This window comes from Pantherophis guttatus, chromosome 2 (assembly GCF_059756535.1).
Source record: "Pantherophis guttatus breed Tessera chromosome 2, ASM5975653v1, whole genome shotgun sequence".
Classification (NCBI taxonomy): Eukaryota; Metazoa; Chordata; class Lepidosauria; order Squamata; family Colubridae; genus Pantherophis; species Pantherophis guttatus.
In genome coordinates, this window is record NC_142064.1 from 244073724 (window position 1) to 244101207 (window position 27484).

Consider the following 27484-nt stretch of genomic DNA (forward strand, 5'->3'; position numbering starts at 1 on the left):
TTGCATTTTTTATATTGCACTAAATCAGGGGTCTTCAAACTACGCCCCCTGGGCCAGATATGTGCAATGAATGTTTGTGTTGCTGCAGAAAGTCTCCCCCTTTGGGGTCCTTTTGTGTGGGTCGGAGGGGGGCAGAAATTCCAACTTGGGGTCTGCTTCAGCTTCCTGGTGTGGGGCTTTGGGTGAAGGCTGGAGGGAAGAGCAGCTGGTGGCAAAGAGGGCCTTGTTCCAGTGGGACTGTATCATGGCCTGGATCTGGCTGACCATCTCAGCCCGCTGAGTCTCCAGGCACCAGTACCTGGCCTTGCACTCCCGCAGGTCTTCCCTCTGCTTAGAAAGCCTATGCTCCTAGTTCTCAGTGAGGTGCTTCTGCTGAGTCTCCTTCTCGGTCAGATCCAATTTGAACTGAAATGTTTTGCCAACTCTTCCTCATGGTGGCTGCTTAGCTCCAACAACTGCTTCCTGTTGGTGCCCTTGGGTGTCTGGGTGGGGAAGGGAGGGGCGAGTAGAGGCCAGCAAGGCACCCCTCAGTGTGAGTGACATCGAGTTGGCCATGCCCACCCAGTCACATGACCATCTAGCCACACCCACCCAGCCGGTCATTAGGCAGATCATAATAGTGGTCCGCAGGATTTAAAATTATGAATTTAGTGGTCCCTGAGATCCGAAAGGTTGGTAACCCCTGTTCCAGAGGACATAAACACCTGATTGTTCTCCTAAGCCTTGTGGTAGGGCAGCTTCAGCCTTCTTCACTGGATGTGAGATGATAGGATGGTTGGGAATGGTTGCTGAGCTCACCATCTTCTTCCTTTTTCTTTGCCTTCTGTTCTAGTTTGGGTTTGTGGCTAGTCTCATTATACTGCTTTTGTATTATCTGGTGTATTGTGTGCCACTCAAGGGTTATTTGAAATCATCATCAAATCAATAAAAAAACACATTACTACAAAAATACTTGATCAAGTGACTATCTCTTGAAAATATGGTTTCACTTTCTTGGAAAGTATGTGTACCTAGAGGCTAATGGTTTTAATTGGAGTCATGTATTTAAAGGACACTTTAGGAAATTAATTTAAAATGTTTTTTTTTTACTAAATGGTCTCAAAGATGTAGTAGTGAGTAATATATATGTTTGCTGGCTCTTTGTATGAATAATAGACTAGAAAATCATCTTCATGCAAATCATCTTCATTAAGACTTTATTGAGTAACCCAAAGGTGCTTTTTCAAGAGGCAACTGGACTTTCTGGTTTTTCTTTGACGACGTTTCCCTTCTCATCCAAGAAGCTTCTTCAGCTCTTCTTCTTTAGAGCTGAAGAAGCTTTTTGGATGAGAAGCGAAACATCTTCAAAGAAAAACCAGAAAGTCCAATTGCCTCTTGAAAAAGCATCTTTGAGGCAACCATGACCTGGATGACTGAAAATCTCCATAGACATTTAGCTATATTGAATAACAATATATCAAATGTTAAGGATTTGTATTTGATGACGATAATATTTGTTTCTTGTTACTAATAGTTAAACATACATGCAATCCGTGTCAGGATAAGTCCTTTGTCAAAGAAACTCCTCAAAAGATTTGAACCTGAATTTTATATGTTTTGTAATTTTTAGGACAATATAAACCCTGAACACTGTAACATCTAAAAATATTTTGCGGAGATAACAGAAATATTTTCACAATTACAAAGAAACCATCTTCAAAATATTCAGAGCGGGGACATCTTAAAATAGAGTATGTCAGTTGGGATAAGTCACAGGTTAAATGCAACAAAAGGAAATTTAAAAAAAAACCAGTGAAAGCTTCTAAAATATGAGTCGAAAATGTGCATTTATGATAAAAGAGCAGCATTGGAACTGATATAGATGGAATAAAGAACAGGGGAATGAAAATATCAGTCTGTGGCCTGGGAACATAAAACCAAATAATAAATCTTGCCTTCAAGTGACAAAAATAAATGAAATCTTTGGAAACCAGATCAGGAAGCCTGGCTGGAGGTGCTGTGTCTCCAGTTGCATAGCCTGTAACCATTTCACAGATTTATGAGTGGGATCAGTAGAAAATAGAAAGATCTACAGGTCTGGAAGGCAATTAAATATCACACTCCCATTTCCGCATAAAATATTGTCAATCGCCATAATTCACCGTAAAGAGAAAGATGAATATAGTGAGTATGTTTTCAATCTCCTATGGAACAAAACCAATGGGGATACTTAGATGTTTACTCTGAATTCAGATAGTTTGGGATGCATTAGTGCACCCACAAAACTTCCCCAAAGCCCGCTAGACACATTTGCGTTCTTGTTCAAACTGAAGGTTTTTATGCACATGATTAAGTAATTTCAATAGGCAGAATTCCTGTTTGCATAAAAGATTTCAATGAATACCAATGTATCTAGTAATATGACTTTTATACCAAAATATTCTTAGGCAATGAATGCTAGGTGGAAATGTGCATAGTCAAATGTCCCTGGATTAACATTTCAGCATTCAGCACAATCTTAAATGTTATTACTTTAAAAGGTTCTGAGTAATGAAAATCAACTTGAAATATGGGAATTGAAAAGCTGTATATTATAGTGACTAATGTATTGGATTTGAACTCGGGAGAGCACAGGCCAAGTCCCCACTCAACCACTGATTGATTTTAGCCAGTCACTCTCTCTTTCAGCCCAAAGCTCCCACACAGAGTTGCTGGAGAGGGGAGATCAAATGAAATCAGATCAAATGTACCCTCGATGGGATGTAAATGTGTCCAATATGATTAATTTATAAAAAGTTGTGCATAAAAACTGACTCCACCTTTATTGCTTGGTTAAAATTACTTTGACAACAACCATCAATTTCAATGGTTTTAATTGTTTTGGTATTGTTCACCGCCACCCAAAATCAAGGACTGAGATGGGTGGCTATAGAAATTGAATAAATAAATAACTTAGTCTATAGTCAATATTAATATTAATATTTCATTTATGTTATTCTAAATATTTGTTTCTCTTTATTATTCCCCCACAGATAAGTAAACAGCAATTGCAGACTGTTAAGGATCGCTTTCAAGCCTTTCTCAATGGAGAAACTCAGATTGTTGCTGATGAAGCCTTTATGAATGCTGTCCAGAGTTATTATGAGGTAAGAAAATGAGCCTTAGATATTTGCCGAGTAGCCCATTAGCATTTCTTAGCACTGAATTAGCTTGTAGGTAAAGAATGCATCCTTCAGTACTTTTAGTGCAACTTAATTTAGGCACAAGGGACGCGGTAGCTCAGTGGCTAAGTGTTGTGACCCAGGCCCAAGTAAGTAGTATTAGACGCAAACAGTTTCAAAACAAACAGATTTTATTAGAACAGCTGAGAATTAACTCATTCTCAGCGTAGTCCAAACTAAATCAAAACAAATTCTTCATAACACAAATTCTTCAATCTAATCACCAACCTTGGTATAATTAGGCAAACTGCCAAAGGCTTCTCTTGGCAAAAGTTCAGAAGCAGAAGACGCCAACAAGAGATAAGTGCAGCAAGACAAGAACAAGTCTATCAACCTTGTTTTCTGACAAACCCAAGAGCCGTTGCTGGTCTTTTAAGCCTTATGGGAGGGGCCAATCATCTCTTGGCCCTACTCTTGGCCCTACTCCTGAGTCGTCCTCTTTGCTGTAGCTGTGACCCCCCTCCTGCGCGAGCTGCACTGGCTCCCGCTGGTCTTCTGGGTGTGCTTCAAGGTTTTGGTTACCACCTTTAGAGCGCTCCATGGCCTAGGACCGGGGTAACTACGAGACCGCCTTCTGCCACCAGTAGCCTCTCACCGACCAGTACGCTCCCATAGAGAGGGGCTTCTTAGGATGCCGTCAGTCAAACAGTGTCGACTGGCGGCCCCCAGGGGAAGAGCCTTCTCTGTGGGAGCACCTACCATCTGGAACGAGCTCCCCCCGGAGATACGGAGGATTACAGACCTGCACGCTTTCCGCCGTGCCCTCAAAACATTCCTATTTCAGCAGGCTGGCCTGGCCTAACCTCTTTTTTAAACTGTTTTTTTTTTTTTTAATTAAATTTTAAATTTGTCTTATAAATTTGGGGTGTTTTAAATTTTGTTTTCTGGGCCAAATTATTTAATTGTATTTTAATGGTTTTTTAACATTTGTATTGTATGTATTTTATCTTTTGGCTGTTCACCGCCCTGAGTCCTTCGGGAGTAGGGCGGTATACAAATTAAATAAATAAATAAATAACCACCTGTGCGGCCGCATTCTGGACCAGTTGGAGCCTCCGGGTGCTCCTCAAGGGGATTCCCATGTAGAGAGCATTACAATAGTCCAGGCAGCTTGTGCTATGAGATTTTTTCTATGTTACTACAGGACCAGGTATGGGTCTAGAAGTCACAACACCTCTTCCCGCTCCTCACATCTTTAAGCAGATTAGCATAGTCATTCTCATGAATGGGAACTAGGTTTCCTAAAGGAAAAGAGTGGTAGCCAGACCAAAAAAGAATTTTCACTTATGTTGCTGGATTCATGGAATTTCTCCTCTCAATAGAATCTTACTGTGTCAGTAAAAGAGGCACCAGTTCTTCTAAGTCTTATAAAAGGTTTCATTAAGGTAACTATTTATAAGAAAGTCTGCATCCACATTTTATTGTATTCGTTTTACTACAAGCACAGTTAATTGAAAATAGATTGAGCCCAGTGTTTGATAAGGGCTGAAATTCAGCCTTTTAAGGAATAGGATTGTTCCTTCAGAATGTGGGGGGGAAAAGAAAATAATATTACTGTGAATGCCTCTATGGGTGGCTTTGGAGATTTTCCTTTTGAGAAATTCATGGTGGGCTAAATGCTAGTTGCAAATTAAATCTGGCTACCGTTCATACTTCTCTCTCAAAATAATCATGGGGTGGTTTGAGAATTGCATTTGATGGCCAAGGGATCTCTTCCAATTTTTTCGTTGGCATTTTAAAAGGCTGACATTTTTATAAGAGTGCCAAGTTGTTGTTTTTTTAAAGATTATTTCCCTTCTCTTGAACTTTTAAAAGTGTTTTTTTAATGGGAATGTATCCCTTGGACACCTTATTTATTTTTAAGAGTAAGTACAGTTCCTGTCCATTTCATCTGATTTTCAGATATTTTGTTTGTTGCTGCTGCTGCCTCCTCCTTTGAGCCTTACAAAAAAATGCCAGAGCAAAAATCTGCTAAATACATAATGCAATGGAGCACAATTTTGAGAATTAAGTTCCTCTCCCTCTCCTTCTCTCTCTTTCCCTCCCCCTCTCCCATCTTCTCCCTCTCCACTCTTTCCTCTCCTCTCTCCTTGTCTCCTCTGAATGAGAAAAATCTGGCATCAGAGTTTCATGATGTTGGTTCTCCTAGAAATGTATCAGGTGATGGGGAAATTTTATTGACTTTTAAAATAAATGCATATAATGAGTTCAATAGACCCTCAAAGCTGGAAGGGATTATGATCAATATTGTCACACCATATTATGAAGCGGGTAACCTCTTGATCAATAACTGGATAGACCATCCAAACCTTAGTAGAACTCCTGCTTTGCATATCAATGATCTCAAGTAAAAAGATCAAGATGCAAGTGCCATAAAAAGCATTTTCTGCAGCTGATGAAGTAATATGATCTGATACTTTACTTCTTTCCCATTAATAACCAGATTGACCCAGATTCAATATACATAAAACACTGGAAACGTGGACAGTTAGTTTTTTTATACATCCCTTCAGTAGCTGGTGGGAGACTTTGAATAGAATAGAATAGAATAGAATAGAATAGAATAGAATAGAATAGAATAGAATAGAATAGAATAGAATAGAATAGAATAGAATTTTTTATTGGCCAAGTGTGATTGGACACACAAGGAATTTGTCTTGGTGCATTTTATTTTACAAAAAGAAAGTTTACAAATTAAAGAAAAGCCAAAGGAATTGAAAATTATAAACGCCTTCAGCTAGTTTAGAAATTAATCTTAATACAAAGATTTTACCAAGAGTCACTTGTTGAGATGGGCAAACTATACAAACAAATAATAAATAAAAGAAGTTTTCTAATTTATCTAAGATTTTTATCTACACTATATTCTTCAAAGCCCAACTTCATTATAGTCTTATATCTTACCCTCCTACATCTCTAATGTAGTTGTTTATAGCTAACTTCTATATTTTAGTTAACTTAATCCCTGTATTTCATCGTATTATGCTGTTTTTCCTACTTCACTCTCTCCTAATGTTTTTTAAGGTTCTGTTTTCTATTTCTCCTCTGCCAAAGTTTTTACTTTTTTTTCACTTCTTGATTCTTCTCTTCTTTCAAATCTTAGCATCATCTGAAGCAGGGGTGGGTTCTACTTACATTTACTACTGGTTCGCAATGGGGCTGGGTGTGCTTGCTTGCTTCGCTCACGCGCACACGCGCTCTTCTGCGCATGCGCAGAAGCGTTCTGATGACAGTGAGCCTCCCGCCGGTTTTAATACCAGTTCTATAGAAGCGGTGCGAACCGGGGGCAACCCACCTCTGATCTGAAGGAAACAGCTTTCCCGATAACAGGTTTGAGGGAAATTAATAAATGCCTGTCTTTCCCCAGTATTCTCAGTTGTTGCTCTTTTAGCATTTTTCATTTTTCATCAAGACTGTCTATCTTCCAGTTTGCCTCTTTATTTGACTCCTGGGCTTTAGCTCTGTTTATTCATCTTAATCTTCATCAGGTTAGAGCTCCCAGGTAGCCAACTTATCTTCCCTCCTGATAAAAGGAACATGTTCGTATGCCACTTATTCTGGAATACTTTCATTGGAACAACTCCAGAGAAGGAATTTGAAGATACGGAGAAACAGTATCTAAAGATGCCTCTCAGCCAGTTTATATTGGCTCAGAAGCTTGTTTTACCAACCAGCCAACTATTGGAAGGCAATAAAAAGACTAATGCGGAACTGGGGAAGTATGTATCCTCCATTACTTAGTCATTAAATTATTTTGTGCCATTTTCTCATTTCAGAGGTCAGATATTTCAATTAGGAGATGATATTTTCCAATTATATATCTTAGTTAAAAGAATAAATATTTTGGCATTTAATTAGACTGTAAAGACATCTTCTGCATGCTAATTAATTTGTGCCACTGATCATCATAGCATCCCACACTGTTTACAAGTTGTCAAATGGCTCATTTTATATTGGGTGGGTTCATATCACTTCGAAGTTTTCAACACACAAATGCAATAAGGTTTACACCTTCAGTGTGAAATGACCCCTGTCCTATGTATATGTGTCAGTGATGTTCAGGAAGTTGAATTTCTTTGTAGATGTCAAACCCAAGTTTACAGAAGTGATAGCTATGCCTTTTATTGACATAGGAAGTCATACAGAGTTAGAAGTTAATCTATATAATCTAGCACTAATCAATCCTTTAGTAACCAAGGACTGCCCTCTGCATATTTGAACAGTTGCAAAATGGATGGAACTGTATCATAGATCTGTTTGGAGGGCTGTTACATTAGCTGTGATGTGCTAAAAACACATTCATTCTGCTTCCTGCCTCAAAAAGGCAGGAAACATTGTTGGTTTTCAGATATTCTGAGCACAAAGGCAAAATGCAGATGCCATATATGACTTTAGGGCCACAGGTTGTGAATTCTGGATCAATTCCATCAGTTGTGGGATTCAAAAATTTTTACTATCTGTGGGCGTGGCTTGGTGGGCGTGGCATGGAAAGGATACTGTAAAATCTCCATTCCCACCCCACTCCAGGGAAAGGTTACTGCAAAATCCCTCCTTCCTCCCAATCAGCTGGGACTCAGGAGGCAGAGAATAGATGGTGGCGGGGCCAATCAGAGGTGGTATTTACCGGTTCTCCAAACTACTCAAAATTTCCGCTACCAGTTCTCCAGAACTGGTCAGAACCTGCTGAAACCCACCTCTGAACTCCATTATTGTCCACAATGCTTTATCATGGACCTCAAGCTATTATTTAGATTTGGTGGCCTAACAGCCCACAGCTGAATTTTAATAGCTTCATAATCTATTTTTCCCCTATGGTAAATGCAGTTGATGGGTGGGATCTTTGATATATTGCTCTCCCTAAACCCTGATTGTCATCAAGTACTGGAGTAAATAAAACACGGAGGCCAGGATAGAAACTTACTTCAACTATAAAATAACTATGTGATGATAAAAAAGGAATAACTAGAGAAAGACATACAAAACAATTACCAACTCAAAGGAATAACATTCACAAAGGAAGAAGAAAACAGAAATCCACATTAGCAAAAGAAACAAAGGCAATTTGCAAATATATATAGAACACTAAGTGCTCTACTACCAAAGTAACAACTCAACCTCCCACAAGAGGAACATTATTCAGATAAGCAAAAACTCACTGCAACAACCCAGAACAGCAGAAAAAGGAAACAGGCTGCCTATACAACATCTTCCAACAAAGTGGATACTCATGAAAAAAATACAACCAACACAAGCTATGAAAAGGACAATACAGCCATATATCCAAAACTTCTAAGCAACAACCAAAAAAACAATTACAACCTTACATCTTAAGTAAGCCAAAAGATCTGATAGCCGAAAAATTAAAATCAGAAGTGAGTTATCTACAAGAGGGGTCTCCAACCTTGGCAACTTTAAGACTTGTGGACAACAACTCCCAGAATTCCACAGCCAGCAAAGCAAAGCTGGTTGTGGAATTCTGGGAGTTGAAGTCCACAAGTCTTAAAATTGCCAAGGTTGGAGACCCCTAATCTACAACATACAGTGAAAGGACAGCCATTGTGTAGGACAGACAGGCAGACTAGCAGAAAAACATCCATGAACACCAACCAGCAGTCAGAAGACATAGTGAAAACCCCTTAAACTTCACAATACAGGGATAGATTTAATCACAGTTTCAGCTGGGAAACTGTGAGCATCCTAAACCAAGCTAAACCAACCAAAATACCAAGTAATCCCTGGAAGCTTGGTATTTAAACAAATCAGACATCAACAGGTACCTAGAGATAAACAACGTTTATGCACCATTCAAAAGAGACAATAAAAAAAATTAAAAAGGAAACCAAAACACCCGAACATTCTTCTCGCCAGCAATCAACATCTAGAGAAACAGAAATGAGCACCAGAATTAACACCAGGCAAACAATCAAGCAGCAAACAATGTTCCTAATCAAGGAACTGCTTTTCTTACTATTTTTATCGTCTGTAATTGCAAATGTCCCGGTTTAATGGAAATTCTTGGAGATATTTTCAAAGCTGCTTCTGATCCAGTGTCTCCCTCAAAATCTTTTAAAGTGGAAATTTCAAAAACTGAACTGTGATCTTCCACCTGCAAAGCAGCTGCACACAGTTGGAATTTCATCTTCTCATTAGAGAGACAGATTTTTCTCCCTTTAATGGGAAAAACTGTGAGAACCCACATGGGATTTTGTTGCATGCTAAGATTTGTGCCTGCCACTGCCTGTAGGTCATCTATGCAACTGTTTACCTGAATCAGTTGATGTGCTCGGCATAGCTTACTTACTTCTTGTCTGCTGCGAACTTACTGTTGAATGCTACTGTTACCCAGGATGCAGTTACCTCTCTGTACATGAAGGATAACCAAGGTGAGCTAAAAGTCGCTGGAAGCAAATCTCTCAATCACGTCCTTTCAAAAACTTTTATTTCGGTGGTCAGAAATCATGCAGGGAGAGCCCATTGTCCAGACAATAGAAAGATAAGATGAAACTTTCTCCCCATTTGCTTGTGCAGTGACAGCGTGAACCCTCTTGCTACTTTTTTTCCCCATTCTGTCATCTTGCAATTTGTTATTTGTCTGTGAATAGAAATCTCTTCTACCAGTGGAAGGCACAGTCAAGAAAAGTGATTAGCTTTTACAGATTTGAGACTCTCAGCAGAGTGCAAAAATCTGTCACATTTTAAGGACATCCTTTTTAAAAAAAGTTTTACTGAAGTTTATTGTCTGATAAATACCCAAAAAGTTAAGAATGTTAAAAAGAGAGATAAAAAAATGAGATAAAAAAGAAACTTAAAAAAGTAGTAACGGCTGAGTTTTTTCAATGCAGTAGCATACAAAGAGAATTATATGCTCAACCGTTTACTTTACATTTCTAAATACTTCAAACCATTTCTATAACAACAAAACCATTCTAATCATCAAGACCTGAAGTTAGAGTTTCATTTTTTTTCCAAAATCCAAACGTGGTTTCCAAATAGAAACAAAATTAGATAAAACATTCTCTTTAATTAAATCTCTGCCAATGCCGTCACCTTTACCATCCATTCTTCCATTTTGAGAATGGGTGTATCTTTCCATCTTTCTGCATATAAGATTCTCCCCGCCGTTAATATATTTAGTAATAAAATTCTAAATTTTCTTTCAAGCTGGTTGCTCATCAAACCCAAGAGGAAAGATTCTGGTATCATGTTTACATTTATTTTAAGGATCTACTGAATTAGGAGAGAAATCTGATCCCAATATTTATTTACGTTATCACAAGTTGTTCAAAGATGATAGAAATTATCATCTTTAAAATTACATTTCCGACATACATTTGACGTTTCTTTTTAACATTCTTAGGACAACCTTGAGTTGTGTCTTTGTTAACCACTTATGGGATAGCATAGTGAAATTTATAAACCATCTAGAACCATTCCATTCGCTCTAGATAGCATACCAAAGCAAAACACAGTACAAGGATTATATAACATACAGTACAATCTGTTAAAAACCTGTAAACTACTGCTACTACCACTAATAATAGTGATAATTGGCTCTTCCTCTAGCTACTTAATCCCAAAAAGCCTTTCAGAAGGATTGGTTTTAATTATTCTTGGGAAGACTCTAAGAAGTGGGAGGCATTCTTGTCTCAGGTTTAAGCTGTTCCAAAGTATGGGCAGAGACCCCTCTGTAGCCCTCCCCTTCATACCTCCTGATATGAAAGGACCTTTAGCAAATCCTTCCCATTCACCTGGTTTGGATAGGCAGAATTTATTTGGGATGGGCAGCCTTTAAGATACCCAGAGCCCAAAGCCTTATAGGGTCTGAGAGGTAATAACCAGCACCTTCAATTGCATTTAGAAAGAAACCAGTTTGTGCAGACAACGTAGTTCCTGTAATAGTGCTATTACATGGCAATATTATGATTGTCCAGTAAGCACTTGGGAACTGCATTTTACGGGATTTGACGTTTCTAGGTGGTCTTCAAGAACAACTCCTATGTAAAAGAAAAAAATATATACATATTCCCTGTCCAGCTGTTTCTGAGCATGCTATATCCATACCTTCCTGACTATTCAGATAGCCATGGTGGCACAAGGTTAGAATGCAGTACTGCAGGCTACATCTGCTGACTGCTGGCTGCCAGCAGTTCCGCAGTTCGAGTCTCAGCAGCTGAAGGTGGACTCAGCCTTCCATCCTTCAGAGGTTGGTAAAACGAGGACCCAGATTTTTTGGGGGGGGAATATACTGATTCTGTAAAACTGCTTAGAGAGGTCTGTAAAGCACTGTAAAGCCTAAGTGCCTTACAAGCAGTGGTGAAGTCAAAATTTTCTTACTCCCAGTTCTGTGGGCGTGGCTTGGTGGGCGTGGCTTGGTAGGCATAGCAGGGGAAGGATACTGCAAAATCTCCATTCCCACCCCACTCTGGGGCCAGCCAGAGGTGGCATTTGCCAATTCTCCAAAGTACTCAAAATTTCCCGTACCGGTTCTCTGAACTGCTCAAAGTTTCCGCTACCGGTTCTCCAGAACCTGTCAGAACCTGCTGGATTTCACCCCTGCTTACAAGTCTAAGTGCTATTGCTATAGATTAATATTCTAGACCCTTTAATCTGCTAGCAGTCCTTATTTTTTTCTCTGCTAAATACATAAATGCACCTATCTTGTTACTTCTGTTAATGTGGTTTGGTTTGTGGCTGCCTTTTCTTTGCCTCCACTTAATCTGCTTTGAATAGTGTTCAATGGTCCCCACTTTCCCATGGGTGAAAAATCCCAGGAATGGTCTCCCTATATTGAAGGACAGGGAGTTGGAAATTTCCACATTCTTTGAAAATGTATGGTGAGAACAAGCCTTGCACAATTTTTGCAAGTTTGGCAGAACTCGTTCTTGCAAAATCCTCTTTGATTTTTACTTAGAACTCTGACATACATCCAGAAGATGAGGGAACAAAATAGTGTTTGAGGTGGTGAACGGAGCCTTTTTTTAAAAAAAAAAAATAGTGGCTCCAAAGATGATTCCAGATATTTATAGGATCCTCTGCATTGGATACTGGGAAGGGCTTTATTAGGTTTTATTTTATTTATGTATGTATTAAAGCCCAATTGAATACTGAATGTTTTATTCTGATTATTCGATTTAACTATGAAGTATTTTTTCTTGGTCCACCTCAGCCAGGTTCTGCCACTTATAAACATGGAATAAATTATTTCCAATCACTGACGGGTTATTATTGCAAAAATATGAACTAGTCTTTTAAATATTACAGCCTGCTTAGCCCCTGCTTCTATCCCTCATTCTCTTTCTCTCTGTCTGATTTATTAAAGATCAATGATTTAAACCCAGCTTCATAATTCAAGTTAAATAGAGTTCTGGCTTGGTCAAAGGCAACTAAGTACTGTTAATTTATTTTGAATATGTGTCATATTTTGGACACATTACTAGTCAAGATGGACAGAAGGTGAAGAAGCGGCTGGCAGTATAAGAGGCAAATAGATGAAGAATTGGAAGCCCCAGAAATGCAACTGCAAGAACAGAATAGAGTAGAGTAGAGTAGAGTAGAGTAGAGTAGAGTAGAGTAGAGTAGAATAGAATAGAATAGAATAGAATAGAATAGAATAGAATAGAATAGAATAGAATAGAATAGAATAGAATAGAATTCTTTATTGGCCAAGTGTGATTGGACACACAAGAAATTTGTCTTGGTGCATACGCTCTTGGAGTACATAAAAGAAAAGATACATTTGTCAAGAATCATAAGGTACAACACTTAATGATAGTCATAGGGAAACAGTCAATATACATCTTAAGGATACCAGCAACAAGTTATAGTCATACGTGGGAGTAGATGGGTGATAGGAACGATGAGAAGATTAATAGTAATGCAGACTTAGTAACTAATTTGACAGTATTGAGGGAATTATTTGTTTAGCAGAGTGATGGTGTTCGGGAAAAAACTGTTCTTGTGTTTTTCTGGTGTGCAGTGCTCTATAGCGTCGTTTTGAGGGTAGGAGTTGAAACAGTTTATGTCCAGGATGTGAGAGGTGTGAAAATATTTTCACAGCCCTCTTTTTGACTCGTGCAGTATACAGTATGCAAGAATTGCATAATGTAGCAAGAGACAGGACTGTTTGGAGACCATTTATCTACAGAGTCACCAGAAATCAGCTGACTCAACTAAGCATAACAATATTAAAAATTCTGTTAAAAATTCCACTGCTGATATTTTATAGGTGAAAATGCAGAGTTTGAAGAAATGTATTTATTTATTCTTCACATTCCTGAACCGCCCATCTCCCTCCAAGTATTCGTATTTATACTAAATTACAATTAGTACAAATATAGAAATGGAAGGAACCTTATTTCTACTTTTGTTCCTCTTGTTAAATGAATGTGCGTCTCAATGCACGTTAAAGAGGAGCAAAGCTGTGTTCACATGGCTTGGCCACCATCTTAACTTTTGTGGAATCCTCCTCTCCATTGGGATGCCCTCCAGTGGAGCCAAGTACAGTTCCTCTATTCTATGGGATAAACATCTATGGATAGTAATATCCTGATAAATATGTCTTGTATCTGATACCAGAAAAGATTTTTTTTTTATTATTCGAATTTCTATACCGCCCTTCTCCTTTCGGACTCAGGGCGGTGAACAGCCAAAATAAAAAACATTTATACATAAGTACGATTAAAAAATAGATTTAAAATAATTAAATTTGGCCCATAGTTTAAAATTTATCAATTTAAAATCCATATCAAAATTTAAAACCAACCATAAAATCATAAAATCAAGAGAGACCGGCTAACTGAAAGAGATGAGTTTTTAGGGCCCGACGAAAGGTCCGGAGGTCGGAGATCACTCGTATCTCTGGGGGTAGATTGTTCCAAAGGGTAGGTGCCACCACAGAGAAGGCTCTCCTCCTGGGGGTCGCCAGCCGGCATTGTCTAGCCGACGGCACCCTGAGGAGGCCCTCTCTGTGGGAGTGAACTGGCCGGTGGGAGGCTATTGGTGGCAGAAGGCGGTCCCGTAAGTACCCTGGCCCTAAGCCATGGAGCGCTTTAAAGGTGATCACCAACACCTTGAAGCGCACCCGGAAGTCCACCGGAAGCCAATGCAGCTCGTGCAGGAGAGGAGTCACATGGGAGTGCCCAGTCGCTCCCATAATCCCCCGCGCGGCCGCATTCTGCACCAGTTGGAGCCTCCGGGTGTACCCCAAGGGGAACCCCATGTAGAGAGTGTTACAATAGTCCAGACGAGAGGTGACGAGTGCTTGAGTGACTGTGCGTAGGGAGTCCCGATCCAGAAAGGGGCGCAACTGGCGTATCAGGCGAACCTGATAAAAAGCCCCCCCAGAATATGTTCTATTCTGCTTCCAGCCACTAGCTAGGCTCCTTATTTTTGTATCTAAGAACTTCTTAGATCCCTTCCAAACCCACTGATAAATAAATAAATAATAAATATGAAGTTGTTCCTCTAGAAAAGGCACAAATAAGAATTTCTTTGAACATTTCAGATGGATTCAGGGTATGAGGAAGTCATGTGCTTATATGATGGATTATTAAACTCTGGGGAAACCTCTCCATAGTGTTGTGACCCAGGCCCACGTAGTTGATATTAAATGCAAAACAGTTCTAAAAAACAAACAGATTTTATTAAAACAGCTGAGAATTAACTCATTCTCAGCGTATTCTAAATGAAATGAAAGCAAAGTCCTTAAAACACCAGTCTTTAGTTTATCTCTGACCTTGGGATAATTAGGCAAACTGCCAAAGGCTTTTCTTGGCAACAGTTCAGGAACAGAAGAAATAACTACAGCCAAACAAGAAGCAATTCTCTCAACGGTTGTTTTCCGGCAAAGAGGCCAAGAGCCGTTGCTGGTCTTTTAAGCCTTATGGGAGGGGCCAATCATCTCTTGGCCCTACTCCTGAGTCTTCCTTTTGCTTTAGCTGCTCTTGCCTTCTGGCAGCTCTTCTCATACATGCACTAGGAACAGGCTCCTCCTGTTCCTCTGCCTCTCTACTGTCAGCCTCTGGAGGCTCTGGAGTCCACACATCACTCCCAGATGGCCCTGACCCCATCTGTGCCTCCAATGCAGAGCCCTCATCCAGGCCTTCCCCAGCCTCCAGGACTGGCCCATGTTCTTCCTCAGCCTCATCGCTATCCCACTCCGCTGCCAGCTCCGCAGGCTGCTGGCAGACCACAACACGTAGGTTTAGACCTGAGGACAGGACAAGAAGCAGTGGATGGAAACTCATCAGTGGGAGATCCAATCTGAAAATAAGGAGGAATTTCATGACAGTGAGAAGGATTAAACAATGGAAAAATTTGCCTCTCAGAGTTGTGGGTGCTCCATCACTGGAGATTTTAAAGAAAAAATTAGACAACCATTTGTCCAGGATGGTATAAGGATTCCTGCCTCGGGTGAAAGGGATTATACTAGAGCAGGGCTGTCAAACTCCTGGCCCACGGGCTGGATGCGTCACGTGCTGGCCACACCCACACCTGGTTTAGCAAAGGGGGGGAAGACCCGATACATCACGTGATGCAGCCGTGATGACGTGAGTTTGACACACTTGTACTAGAGGACCTCCAAAGTCCATCCCAGCCCTATGATTCTATGAAAAGCTTCTATTAAGGCATTTAAGGCTTCCATTAACTTCGCTTCATTTGATAGAAAAGGCCAATGCCATGTTTTATTTCCTCTACGGACAATGTTCATCTTCTAGGTGAACATCTCTCTTTCATATTTTACATTGGCCTGTTTTTTTTCACACTGTTGTTGCAAAAAGGTCATTGTTGACAAGTGGCTCCTAGGGAGGTGGGGAAAAAAATATGATTTCTTCCTGTTCCCAAAGTAGCTTTTATGGTGTCAAGTGCCTTTTCATCCCCCGAATCTGACCTGTGCTTCTTACTCTGCCATGCTTGTGAGTGGTGATAAAAAGAGATCCTGAAGATAGCAGGAAACACAGATTGCCTTTCTCACACCAGATGCAGCCAAGTAACAAGGATCTGAACTGTGTTTGCTTCTGAAATAGCACCCTGTCATTCACTGCAATATTTTTTTTAATTAAACGTTGCCACAATGCCCCTCACTGGTCAAAGTGTATTGGAAAATTTATTCTGCTGTATATGGGTAGTCCCAACTTGTTTCACAATGCCATGAGGTTAATTGTTTAGGTAATGTATCTTGCTTACAACATGCTGTATTTTTTTTTCTGCCTAGCCGCGAGGTATTTCAGTATTTACTGAAATGAACCTAGTGTAGTTATCCAAACTTTTGGGATAAGGGGATCCTCTGTAAAAAATTGAATTTGGGAAATAACAGGGATTGGGGGATGGGAAGAAATTATTTTAACGGGGTGACATTGAGGATCTCACTGTCTTGGATTGTTCATAAACTTTGGGAAAATATATTAAATGGCTCAATACTTTGGTCATTGAGGTAAAGGTAAGGGTTTCCCCTGTCCAATCATGTCTGACTCTAGGGGGAGGGGCTCATTATCTGTTTCTTAGCTGAGGGAGCCAGCGTTGTCTGAAGATGTTTCCATGGTCATGTGGCCAGCATGACTATATGCCAAGGTATATGGAACATTGTTACCTTCCCACTGAAGTGGTACCTGTTTATATACTTGCATTTGTGTCCTTTTGAACTGCTAGGTGGGCAGGAGCTGAGGCAACTAATGGGATCTCACCCTGTTATGTTGTGCTAGGGGCTCGAACCCAGGCTGTCAGCTTTCCAGATGACAATAGCATTAGCACTTAGACTTTTATTTATTTATTTGTTTGTTTGTTTGTCTGTTTCAATTTGTATACCACCCTTCTCCAATAGGACTCAGGGCGGTGAACAGCCAAAATAAAAACAAAACATACAAAATTTAAAAACAGTTTAAAATAATTAAATATTTTTGGCCGCAATTTAAAACAAACCCAATTTAAAATCAATTAAAATTTAACCCAAAACTGTGGGTTTACAGTCCTCTCTAAGCAGTTTGTGGAGTCAGGATATTGCCCCCAACAATCTGGGTCCTCATTTTACTGACCGTGGAAGGATGAGTCAAACTTGACCCGGAGAGAATCGAACAGATGAACTGCCGGCAGCAGAAGTAGCCTGCAGTACTGCATTCTAACCATTGCACCACTAGGCTCTGACAAGCTCAACATCTTTAACTGCTGAGCCATCTCACACATACACACACACACACACACACACACACACACACACACACACACACGGTCATACACTTGATAATTTTAATTTCATGGAAGAAACTTTCAGAGTTTGTCGCAGAAAATTAAATCCAGAAAGCACACACAGGCAGACTGGTGCATCAGGATTCATTAACTCATTAATGAATTCATTAATTCATTAACTTTTATATATAATGTAGCAGTTACAAGCAAAACACAAGGCAGGAGAGAACAGTTAGTTTCATTTCAGCAGAGCAAACTAGTTTCAGTTTCTCTGCACAGACTCAGAAACTGCAGACTAAGACACACCCTGGCTCCATCTGTCTCAGCTCCCATTGGCTGATTTAGTTGCTATGCCTATTCATTGGCTGACCTTGTTATCATGTCTCTTGCCAGTTCATGAATAATCTGACAGAAACTTTATGTATCAACCCTACTTTTCAATGAGCAAATGGCAGGAAATGCTGAAGGAAAGATTTCAATCCTGTTGCTTGGGATCGCTACTCCAGTCCAGCTGGCTTCTTTTCCATGGCTACAGGGCTATTTCACTATATAATGAAGAGTTAGGATATTTTCTCAAGCAGTGTACAATCCTAATTCCTCTATCCATGAACAGAAGTAGCCTTATTGGCATGGGCTGTGAAAAGAGTAAAAAGCCAATGTAAGTCTAAGATAAGAAATAAAATATAAACATGGAGGAAGCAAAAGAGTAATTAATTCATTGGTATCTGCAGGGGGAATGAGGGTGCAAACAAGGAAAAGTGTCATCATACAAAGGCCACTACTTCTATCAGACGCCAGCGTTTATTTTATGGCATTGCCATGTGTATGTTGTCCTTTTAGCATCCTGGTGGTTTGCTGCAGATGCCACTGAGTTAGCTGCCTAAAATAGATAACCTGCTTAGTTATAATACAATTATATAATGGTTACACCTGTACCGCTATTGTATTTCTGGATTATACTCATATTTTTTTTAAACTTTTATTGTACTGACCCTGGAACATAATAAAGAAGGATTAAAGAAGAAACTCTTTCTGGAAATCATAGACCCATGAATGAAAGCTAGTTAAACACAGCTCATAACTGTGGTTAGCTAGTTAAACACAGCTCATAACTCGTTGGTTGATGATCTCTGGAGGGCTCGGGACAGGGGGTGCTCCTCTGTCCTGGTCCTGTTAGATCTCTCAGCGGCTTTTGATACCATCGACCATGGTATCATGCTGCACCGGTTGGAAGAGTTAGGGGTGGGAGGACTGTGTTGCGGTGGTTCTCCTCCTTTCTCTCTGACCGGTCGCAGTCTGTGTTGACAGGGGGACAGAGGTCGACCCCGAGGCCCCTCATATGTGGGGTGCCGCAAGGGTCGGTCCTCTCACCTCTCCTGTTTAACATTTATGTGAAGCCGCTGGGCGAGATCATCTGTGGTTTCGGGGTGGAGTACCATCAGTACGCTGACGACACCCAGCTGTACATCTCCACCCCGGATCACCCCAACGATGCCCTTGAAGTGATGTCCCGGTGCCTGGAGGCCGTACGGATCTGGATGGGGAGGAACAGGCTCAGGCTCAACCCATCCAAGACCGAGTGGCTGTGGTTTCTGACATCCCGATATAGCCAGTTGACGCCATCACTGACTATTGGGGGCGAATCACTGGCCCCCACGGAGAGGGCTCGCAACTTGGGCGTCCTCCTGGATTCACGGCTGTCTTTAGAAGAGCACTTGACGGCCATGACCGGGAGGATTTTTTATCAGGTCCGCCTGATTCGCCAGTTGCGTCCCTTTCTGGATCGGGACTCGTTACGCACGGTCACTCATGCCCTCGTCACCTCCCGCCTGGACTATTGTAATGCTCTCTACATGGGGCTCCCCTTGAGGAGCACCCGGAGGCTCCAACTGGCGCAGAGTGCGGCTGCGCGGGTGGTAATGGGAGCGACATGGCGCTCCCATGTAACACCTCTCCTGCGCGAGCTGCACTGGCTCCCGATGGTCTTCCGGGTGCGCTTCAAGGTTTTGGTTACCACCTTTAAAGCGCTCCATGGCTTAGGGCCTGGTTATTTACGGGACCGCCTACTACCACCAATAGCCTCCCACCGGCCAGTACGCTCTCATAGAGAGGGACTCCTCCGGGTGCCGTCAGCCAAACAGTGTCGACTGGCGGCCCCTACGGGGAGAGCCTTCTCTGTGGGGGCACCTACCATCTGGAATGAGCTCCCCCCGGAGATACGGAGGATCCCGGATCTGCGCTCCTTCCGCCGTGCTGTGAAAACCTTTTTATTCCATCAAGCGGGCTTGGCCTGATCTCTTCCCTTTTTAAATACGTAAATTTTAATCTGTTTTTAAATTATTGGGGCATTTTAATTTGTCTGGGCCAAATAATTTAATTTGATTTTATCGGGTTTTTAAATTTTGTGTATTTATGTATTTTATTGTTGGCTGTTCACCGCCCTGAGTCCTTCGGGAGTAGGGCGGTATACAAATCAAATAAATAAAAAAAATAAAAATAAAATAACAGAAAATAAATGATGCCCATTTTCAATCTCATAGATGGGTGTAATAGAATGGATAGCATGTTATTTGCCTGACTACAGGGGAAAAAAATGTACAGTAGTTTTCCTAGTAACGTAAGTAGGTGGTTAGCCATTGTCTCCCTCTAGGATATGTTCTGACTGCACAGTCTAGTTTGCAGTTCTTGGATTTCCTGATACCCTTAATTTTGAACACTAATCTTGTCTGAACCTGACTTAAATTAGCTTTTTCAAAAATCAGCCAAGGTCAGCTAGGGATGCCCATTTCTCCCATAAATCTGAGACTGGGAGAAACAGCACATGATTTCATTACCATGGAATATGACATTCTTCGAAAACGAATTCAAAATATTATCAATTTGCATCCAATGCATAGAAATGGGTATTTGCGACCAGAGCTCATTTCTATTGCAAAATAGATTGAATTTCTGCATAAAATATGGAGAATGGTCTAAAAAAGAAAATAATAAAGCCTCTGAAACCTTTAGAAACATGTTTCTTTTCTTCAAATGTTCAGAGTTTGACAGGGTTCTCAGAACTTGTTCTCCCATTCTATTTGAATCAAATATAGAGGATATTCGCTGCTATTGAATTGTGGTGTGACAAAGAATCATAGTTAACTGACAGTACAGAGACTTAGCTCTGGAAAGTTCTAATAAGATTATCATATAAAAGATTACTTCCCTCCCCCCATACCCCACACCCCAAAAATTCACAATATACAGTGGATGCTCCATTATTCCACAAACAATGTCACAAACAAATGCCCACATTGGAATGTCACATACATAGTTGATGGGAATAGAATAGAATAGAATAGAATAGAATAGAATAGAATAGAATAGAATAGAATAGAATAGAATAGAATAGAATAGAATAGAATAGAATAGAGAATAACATACTTGGAAGGGACCTTGGAGGTCTTCTAGTCCAACCCCCTGCTTAGGCAGGAAACCAGCTGGCTGAGGAACTCTGGGAGTTGAAGTCCACAAGTCTTAAAGTTGCCAAGGTTGGAGATCCCTGCCCTATACCATTTCAGACAAATGGTGATCCAATCACTTCTTAAAAGCTTCCAGTGTTGGAGCATTCACAACTTCTGGAGGTTCCACTGATTAATTGTTCTAATTGTCAGGAAATTTCTTCTTAGGTCTAGGTTGTGTCTCTCCTTGATTACTGTAGTTTCCACCTGTTGCTTCTTATCCTGCCCTCAGGTGCTTTGGAGAACAGCTTGACTCCCTCTTCTTTGTGGCAGCCCCACAAAGGAATCATATGGAGTTTTAAAATGAGACATGTTTCCAGTTCTTTCAGATCTAGGAAGGATTGAGTATATGTTTTTGTTTACCTTGCAGGTATTTCTGAAAAGTGACCGTGTTGCCAGAATGGTTCAGAGTGGTGGGTTCTCAGCTAATGACTCCCGAGAAGTCTTCAAGAAACATATCGAAAAGAGGGTCCGTAGCCTGCCTGAGATTGATGGTCTCAGTAAGGAGACTGTCCTGAGTTCTTGGATGGCAAAATTTGATGCAATATATCGAGGGGAAGAAGATCCACGCAAAGCTCAAGCCAGAATGACAGCAAGTGCTGCTTCAGAGCTGATTCTCAGCAAGGAGCAGCTGTATGAGATGTTCCAGAACATCTTGGGAATCAAGAAATTTGAGCATCAGCTTCTGTACAATGCATGTCAGGTAAGTTCAGGAAACCATCTACTGCCTATACAGAATATAATACAGATATTCTGCTAAGGAATATCTGTTCCTGATTTGGCTTTAGTCTGAATCATATGGTAAGAAGGAGATGAACAAGCTTTGCCTCTTGCTAGTCCCTCTGTTTCTGCTCTTTCTGTTATGAGGAACATAGGAAGGTGTGCTTGATATGAAGGATGTGGTGACATCTCATATTAGCCTTTGGGTATAGAATGGCAAGGTTTTTTTTTTTAATTCAAAAGACTAGCAGACTTTGGTTAAGGCATGAGTGATTCTGCCAGATTCTGCCAGATGGGATGAAGTAGGGTGGTTGTGTTCTGATTTGGATCTTATTGTATGAAATTTTTGAACGATGTCTAGAGTATTGTCAATCTTATCAACAATATGTTCCAATATTCATGGAAGATCAGTCCTTGGAGTTTAGCTTTTGGAGTCAGTCTGATCACATAAAGCCAGGCATAATGACATAGGCAGATGGAAGACACTGTAGCTTGGTTGGGTTGAAAACATAGACAATTTGCCTCTTGCCTTTTAACAAACTAAATAGAAATGATGGTACTGTTCCATATATATTTTATAATTAGCAATATGGAGAAAGAATGCTCCTGAAGAATACAACTTGTTGATTGTCCAATTTTCTACCCTGCTTATGTATGGGTGTGTTAAGTATGTGGAATGTTGTCCCAAAGGTGTTTTTGGGATGCAACTGGACTTTCTGGTTTTTCTTTGAAGATGTTTCGCTTCTCATCCAAGAAGTTTCTTCAGAGCTGAAGAAAAAGAGCTCTTGAAAAAGCATCTTTGGGACAACCATGACCTGGATGACTGGGAATCTCCATTTATGCATAACTTTATTGATGCTGGGAACTTGATTATGATGTCCTCACTATAGCAGACTAGGATGTTGGAATAAAATATTACAAGAGAACATTTTTTCTTCTTCCTTTACTCAACAACAATTTTCAACATGTTGAGAAATTGATGACACGGATGTTGGGTTGGTCCATGAGTCTTTTAAATGTCTTCAGCAAGAATGGAAACATTGGAATTAAGACTTGAAAAGTGGTAGAATCTTAGGCTAACTGGTAGCCAGTCTTCTGCCATCTGAAGGAACGTTGAACCTTGAGACCAAGACCAAAGACAAGAGGTTTTAGGAAATCGTGTGCTACACAAAAGCTAGGGAGTTGTTGCAGCTTATAAAAAGTGTCAATTACATGGTTGGTTGAAATCTCAATTAGATGACTTTGAACATTTAATGGCACTGATAGTAGCATAGCAGAAACCTGAAAGCTCCTCTGTGGGTCACAGAGACAAGAAAGCTGCCAGACAGTTTTGGAGACATGGGAGGAGATTGTGAGGAAGACAAGGAGGCTATAAAAGTGTTTTACAAATGCTTGGCAATGCTGACAAGGGATTTAGGACCTTCATCGAGATTAAAAAAAAGGACATAGTGCATCCTCAGATAAGGTTGCATCTGGATACCTGCAATAGAAAGAGAAAAGCTTCTTGATGTCAGCTCTAAGAAGTTTTCAAGAAAATGTTGAGAGAATATTAAAAAAAAAACCAAGAGGAGAAAGTTAAACAATTCTGATGAACCAGAAAGACAATCAGCTAAGTTTGATTAATTCAAAGTTATAAATCAAGTTCTGAACCTGTTAATAATCACTTTCTAGTTGATAAATGAGGATAACATATGGTTAATTAAAGATTGTTAGCAGCAGGCTGTGATCTGTATCTGGTCATATGGCATTCTGGAGCTGAAATATATATAATTATACTGTGCCCCTTTACGCACACTGCAAGAAGGATTGCTGGTAATTAAAAACTAGACTTCTCATTTAAGTGCAATCAAATATATTTCTAGAATTTCTACCCAAGGTTCTTCCCACTCTTTTGGCTGTTTAAATAGACTGAACAAGTTAATTTGTTTTATTGTGCCTTTCCTGAACTATACGTTAGCCTGATCTGATTTATTTTGTTTTTGCTGTCTCCAGACCATTAAGTAATCTGATGCTAGGTTTTGAGGCATATGCTATATTTTTTAGTAAATTCTTTTCTGTTGCCGGAAGGAGGGTTTTCCAGATATACAAATATTGAGAATAAATGAAGGTAGGAATGAATGAATAATGTATGAATGAATATTCTGGAGATGATGCATTTAATGCTTGAACCTTTGTAGCCAAGTTTGGAATCAACTGGCTCATCCTAAACTAGAAGGGTTACCATAGTTACAGATTAATAATACTGATGTGTTCATTTTGTATATCTCAGCCTTTCCCTGAATGACGACGTGAGTTTGACACCCCTGCTTTACAGGATCTATTTTGTACATCACCTGGGTCTAGAACTATGCTCATAACCATTCCCACAGAATGTTTATGCCATTCCGGTTGCACTCTAAGCTTTCCTTATTTCACCAGTATAAAGGTGAAAGTGGAGTGGAGTGAGTGGAGAGAGAGATGTGTATGGCATAGCGTCTCCTGCTGGAGCAGGGAGTTGGATTAGAAGACCTCCAATGTCCCTTCCCACTCTAATTCATTCTCTCCCTCCCTCCCTCTCCCTCTCCCTCTCCCACTCCCTCTCTCTCTCTGAAAAACAGTAGGAAGCCAGAAATGCTGGACAATCTAGACTCAATCAGAATTAGCAAAAAGTGCAGATCTATTTTCTGCTTAACCTTTATCTGAAGAGTTTTTGAGAACTCTTCAGAATGAATGGGTTTTATAGTGGACAATATGTCGTATGACCTTTGAAGGGCTATCTGGTAAAAGAAATGAACATGCAATATAAGAAGGAAGCGATAATAACAAAAAAAAAGGTCAAATTCTTTTTGACTTGGTTTTTTTTTTTTCCATTCCACCATGACAATTACTTCTTGTGCTGAGATCTTTCATCCACTTCCATAAGATAATACATTGATTTCTCTGGAATCTGTCTTTAGCCATTCCATGTTCATTATTTTTATAGGGACTGATTGTTCTGCCATTATCTCTCTTATAGCTCTGCTGTTGCTATCACAGTGTTACTGCTGGAATTACTTCTGTAGCACACACAGTTTCCAACTGATGTTTAGTGGAAAATTTGATCCACAAACTGTCTTGGGATAAATAGTGATAACAAGTTAGGGTCTATGGCATCAGTTGAAGCAGAACCTTTTCTATCACTCTTGCAATTAAATTCAGAACAGTTTTAAAATATAACAACCCTTAAGTCATCCTTGACTCCTGATAAGTACATGGATACAACCACATTTTGTAAACAATATGGAAAGAAGTGACGGAACAATAATTAATCAGTGGAATGGCTTGCCATCTAGAAGATCTGCAAGATCTCTTCCAACACTGTTATTCTGCTATGTACTATGGCCATCGGTCTTCGTTGTGATTCCAAGTCAATCTTGAAGATAGGTCCTTGCAGCTTTCTTGACAAGATTTCAGGAGTGATTTGTTATTGCTTTCTTCCTAGGACTAAGAGAGCATGATTGGCCCATTCAGCTGGTTTTGTGCTTAAGACAAGACTAGAATCCATGGTCATTTCCTAGCTTGGTGCCTTTAACCATTACACCAAACTGCTTCTCCATGGTCAATTGCCAGTTAATAAATATTATTATAGTAATAGCCAGCTGGAATCTACACATGTGTGTCTTTATACCATGTTTTCCCCAAAATAAGACCCTGTCTTATATTTTTTTTTTAACCCTGAAATAAGCGCTTGGGCTTATTGCCATGCATTCAAAAGCCTGATAGGCTTATTAGGGGGTGTTTTATTTTGGGGGAAACAGGGTAGACTTTCGGAATTTAGGCTGCCAATTCTGGATGCTGAATGTACAGTGCATATATAGAGCACACAGTTGAGGAAGGTTGGTCTATAAAGATTAAGATATAATATTCTTTGAGATTGTCCTCTGAATGCAGTTCTTTTCAGAGCAATTTCAGAATTTTTGTGGTTCTCAGATTCCAGGAGACAAAATTATTTTTATTTCATGACTAGATCAATTTCCTTACATTTTTTTTATCTTTCTTCTTCTCTAAGTCAAAAATGAAAAGTATCCCATTAGTTAAAAAGATAGAGATATAAAAAGAAGATATTAGTCAGGAATTATTCTAGTTAATAACATAGTGGCCCACGCTAGGGAAAAATCCAAGAAATGAAAAGACAAATGAGAAATGTATTTATATTCTGTTTTTATTATTTTTACAAATAACTCAAGGTGGTGAACATATATCCAACATAACTTCCTCCCCCAGAAATTTCTAATTTTCAAAACAGCAGTTTCCTATTCATTTTAATCCCTGTTAGTTTCTCTCCATTTCTATCTTTTCAGTTTCTCCTATTTTATTGTATGTCAATCTGGGATTTAAAAAAAAGTATAAATATTTGCATAAATATTTGTATCCATTTCATGATCATTTTTCCTAACAAATGTCTTATTTATATGAATAGAATAGAATAGAATAGAATAGAATAGAATAGAATAGAATAGAATAGAATAGAATAGAATAGAATAGAATAGAATTCTTTATTGGCCAAGTGTGATTGGACACACAAGGAATTTGTCTTGGTGCATATGTTCTCGATGTACATAAAAGAAAAGATATGTTTGTCAAGAATCATAAGGTACAACACTTCTAACACTTAATGATAGTCATAGGGAACAAATAAGCAATCAAATCACAATATGGATTTGTAGATATATATTAAAAAGTGAACAAACAGAAGCTACATTCTAAAAAAGTGAGTAGGGTCACAAGAAAGCAAGATTTGATTTAGCATTGGTATTAATTTACTTTCATTTCTTACACGAACAATTGCTCCCCATGTGTTTTTCCTCCCATCACATTAAAAACTAATTCAATTAGCTTTTATAAGGCTCAAGAGGCTTAATGCACCACTGCTTCCTCTAGGGTAGACAACATCCTTAAGGTAACATCAGCGAAGAGTTTTGTTTATCAGGAGAATGGAGTATTTACATAGTGAACACTTTCGTTTTGTGCCTTGAACAATGGGGATGAGAAGCATTTACTGCCTCCCTTTGAATTGGAATAGATTAAATAAAATAGTATATAGTAACCAGATATAGCTCAGGGGTCCAGGAGAAGGGCTTTCTCTGCTTTGGCTCCTGCCCTTTGGAACATCTTACCCCCTGAGGTGAGATTGGGTCCTGCTCTCCTGTCCTTCCACAGGAGCCTGAAGACCTGCCAGATGCCTGGGCACCCTAACAGGGAAACATCATATCGGAGGTGGTTGTTGAATTAAGAGGCAATCCCACGTCCCTTCCCACACAGCTTGTTCCCTCTCTCTCCCTCTCTTTTAACTATATTTTATCTTGATTGAGATTTTATTTTTATTCTTTTAAATGTATTTATTTTTTAGGATTTTAATGTTTTAATGTTGGAAGTTGCCAAGAATTGTTTGTTACCAGATGGGCAGCAAATAAATTGCAACAGATGATAGATAGATAGATAGATAGATAGATAGATAGATAGATAGATAGATAGAGATAGTCTTCCCTGGTCCAACACCTCAAAGCCACAGGACATGATATTGACTTTAAAAAGACCAGAACTATCGCCAAAACTAAACTTTAACAACAGAATAATCAGAGAAGCCATCGAGATAGAAAAACGTCCACACAGCATGAATAAACGAGATGATACCTCCCGCCTACCAGCCATTTGGAAACCCGCCCTTATTGACAAACGAGTCCCTAACACAAAGAATGACATCAGACTCACACTCACAAGCCACACAGGATGTAACCACCACACATCCATGCAGAAAGCAGACTCAAACCCACACTGATGATGAAGCATGACCACGGACCAGAAGCCAGACCACAGCTGCATCATTAGCCACTTTAAACCCCTCCAATCCATACATGAAGCAGA

General features: G+C 39.8%; 1 protein-coding gene across 21 annotated transcripts in view; it reads left to right on the forward strand.

The window, feature by feature from the left end:
- The window catches only part of CADPS (calcium dependent secretion activator), a 453285-nt gene that overhangs the window by 102658 nt on the left and 323143 nt on the right, over positions 1–27484 (forward strand). For all 21 annotated transcript variants that reach the window (XM_087883748.1, XM_060684201.2, XM_060684202.2 and 18 more), the window contains exons 2-3: positions 3012–3125; positions 21252–21584. In XM_087883748.1, the coding sequence (XP_087739874.1) occupies positions 3012–3125; positions 21252–21584 (447 nt within the window). The remainder of the gene's footprint in view (positions 1–3011; positions 3126–21251; positions 21585–27484) is intronic.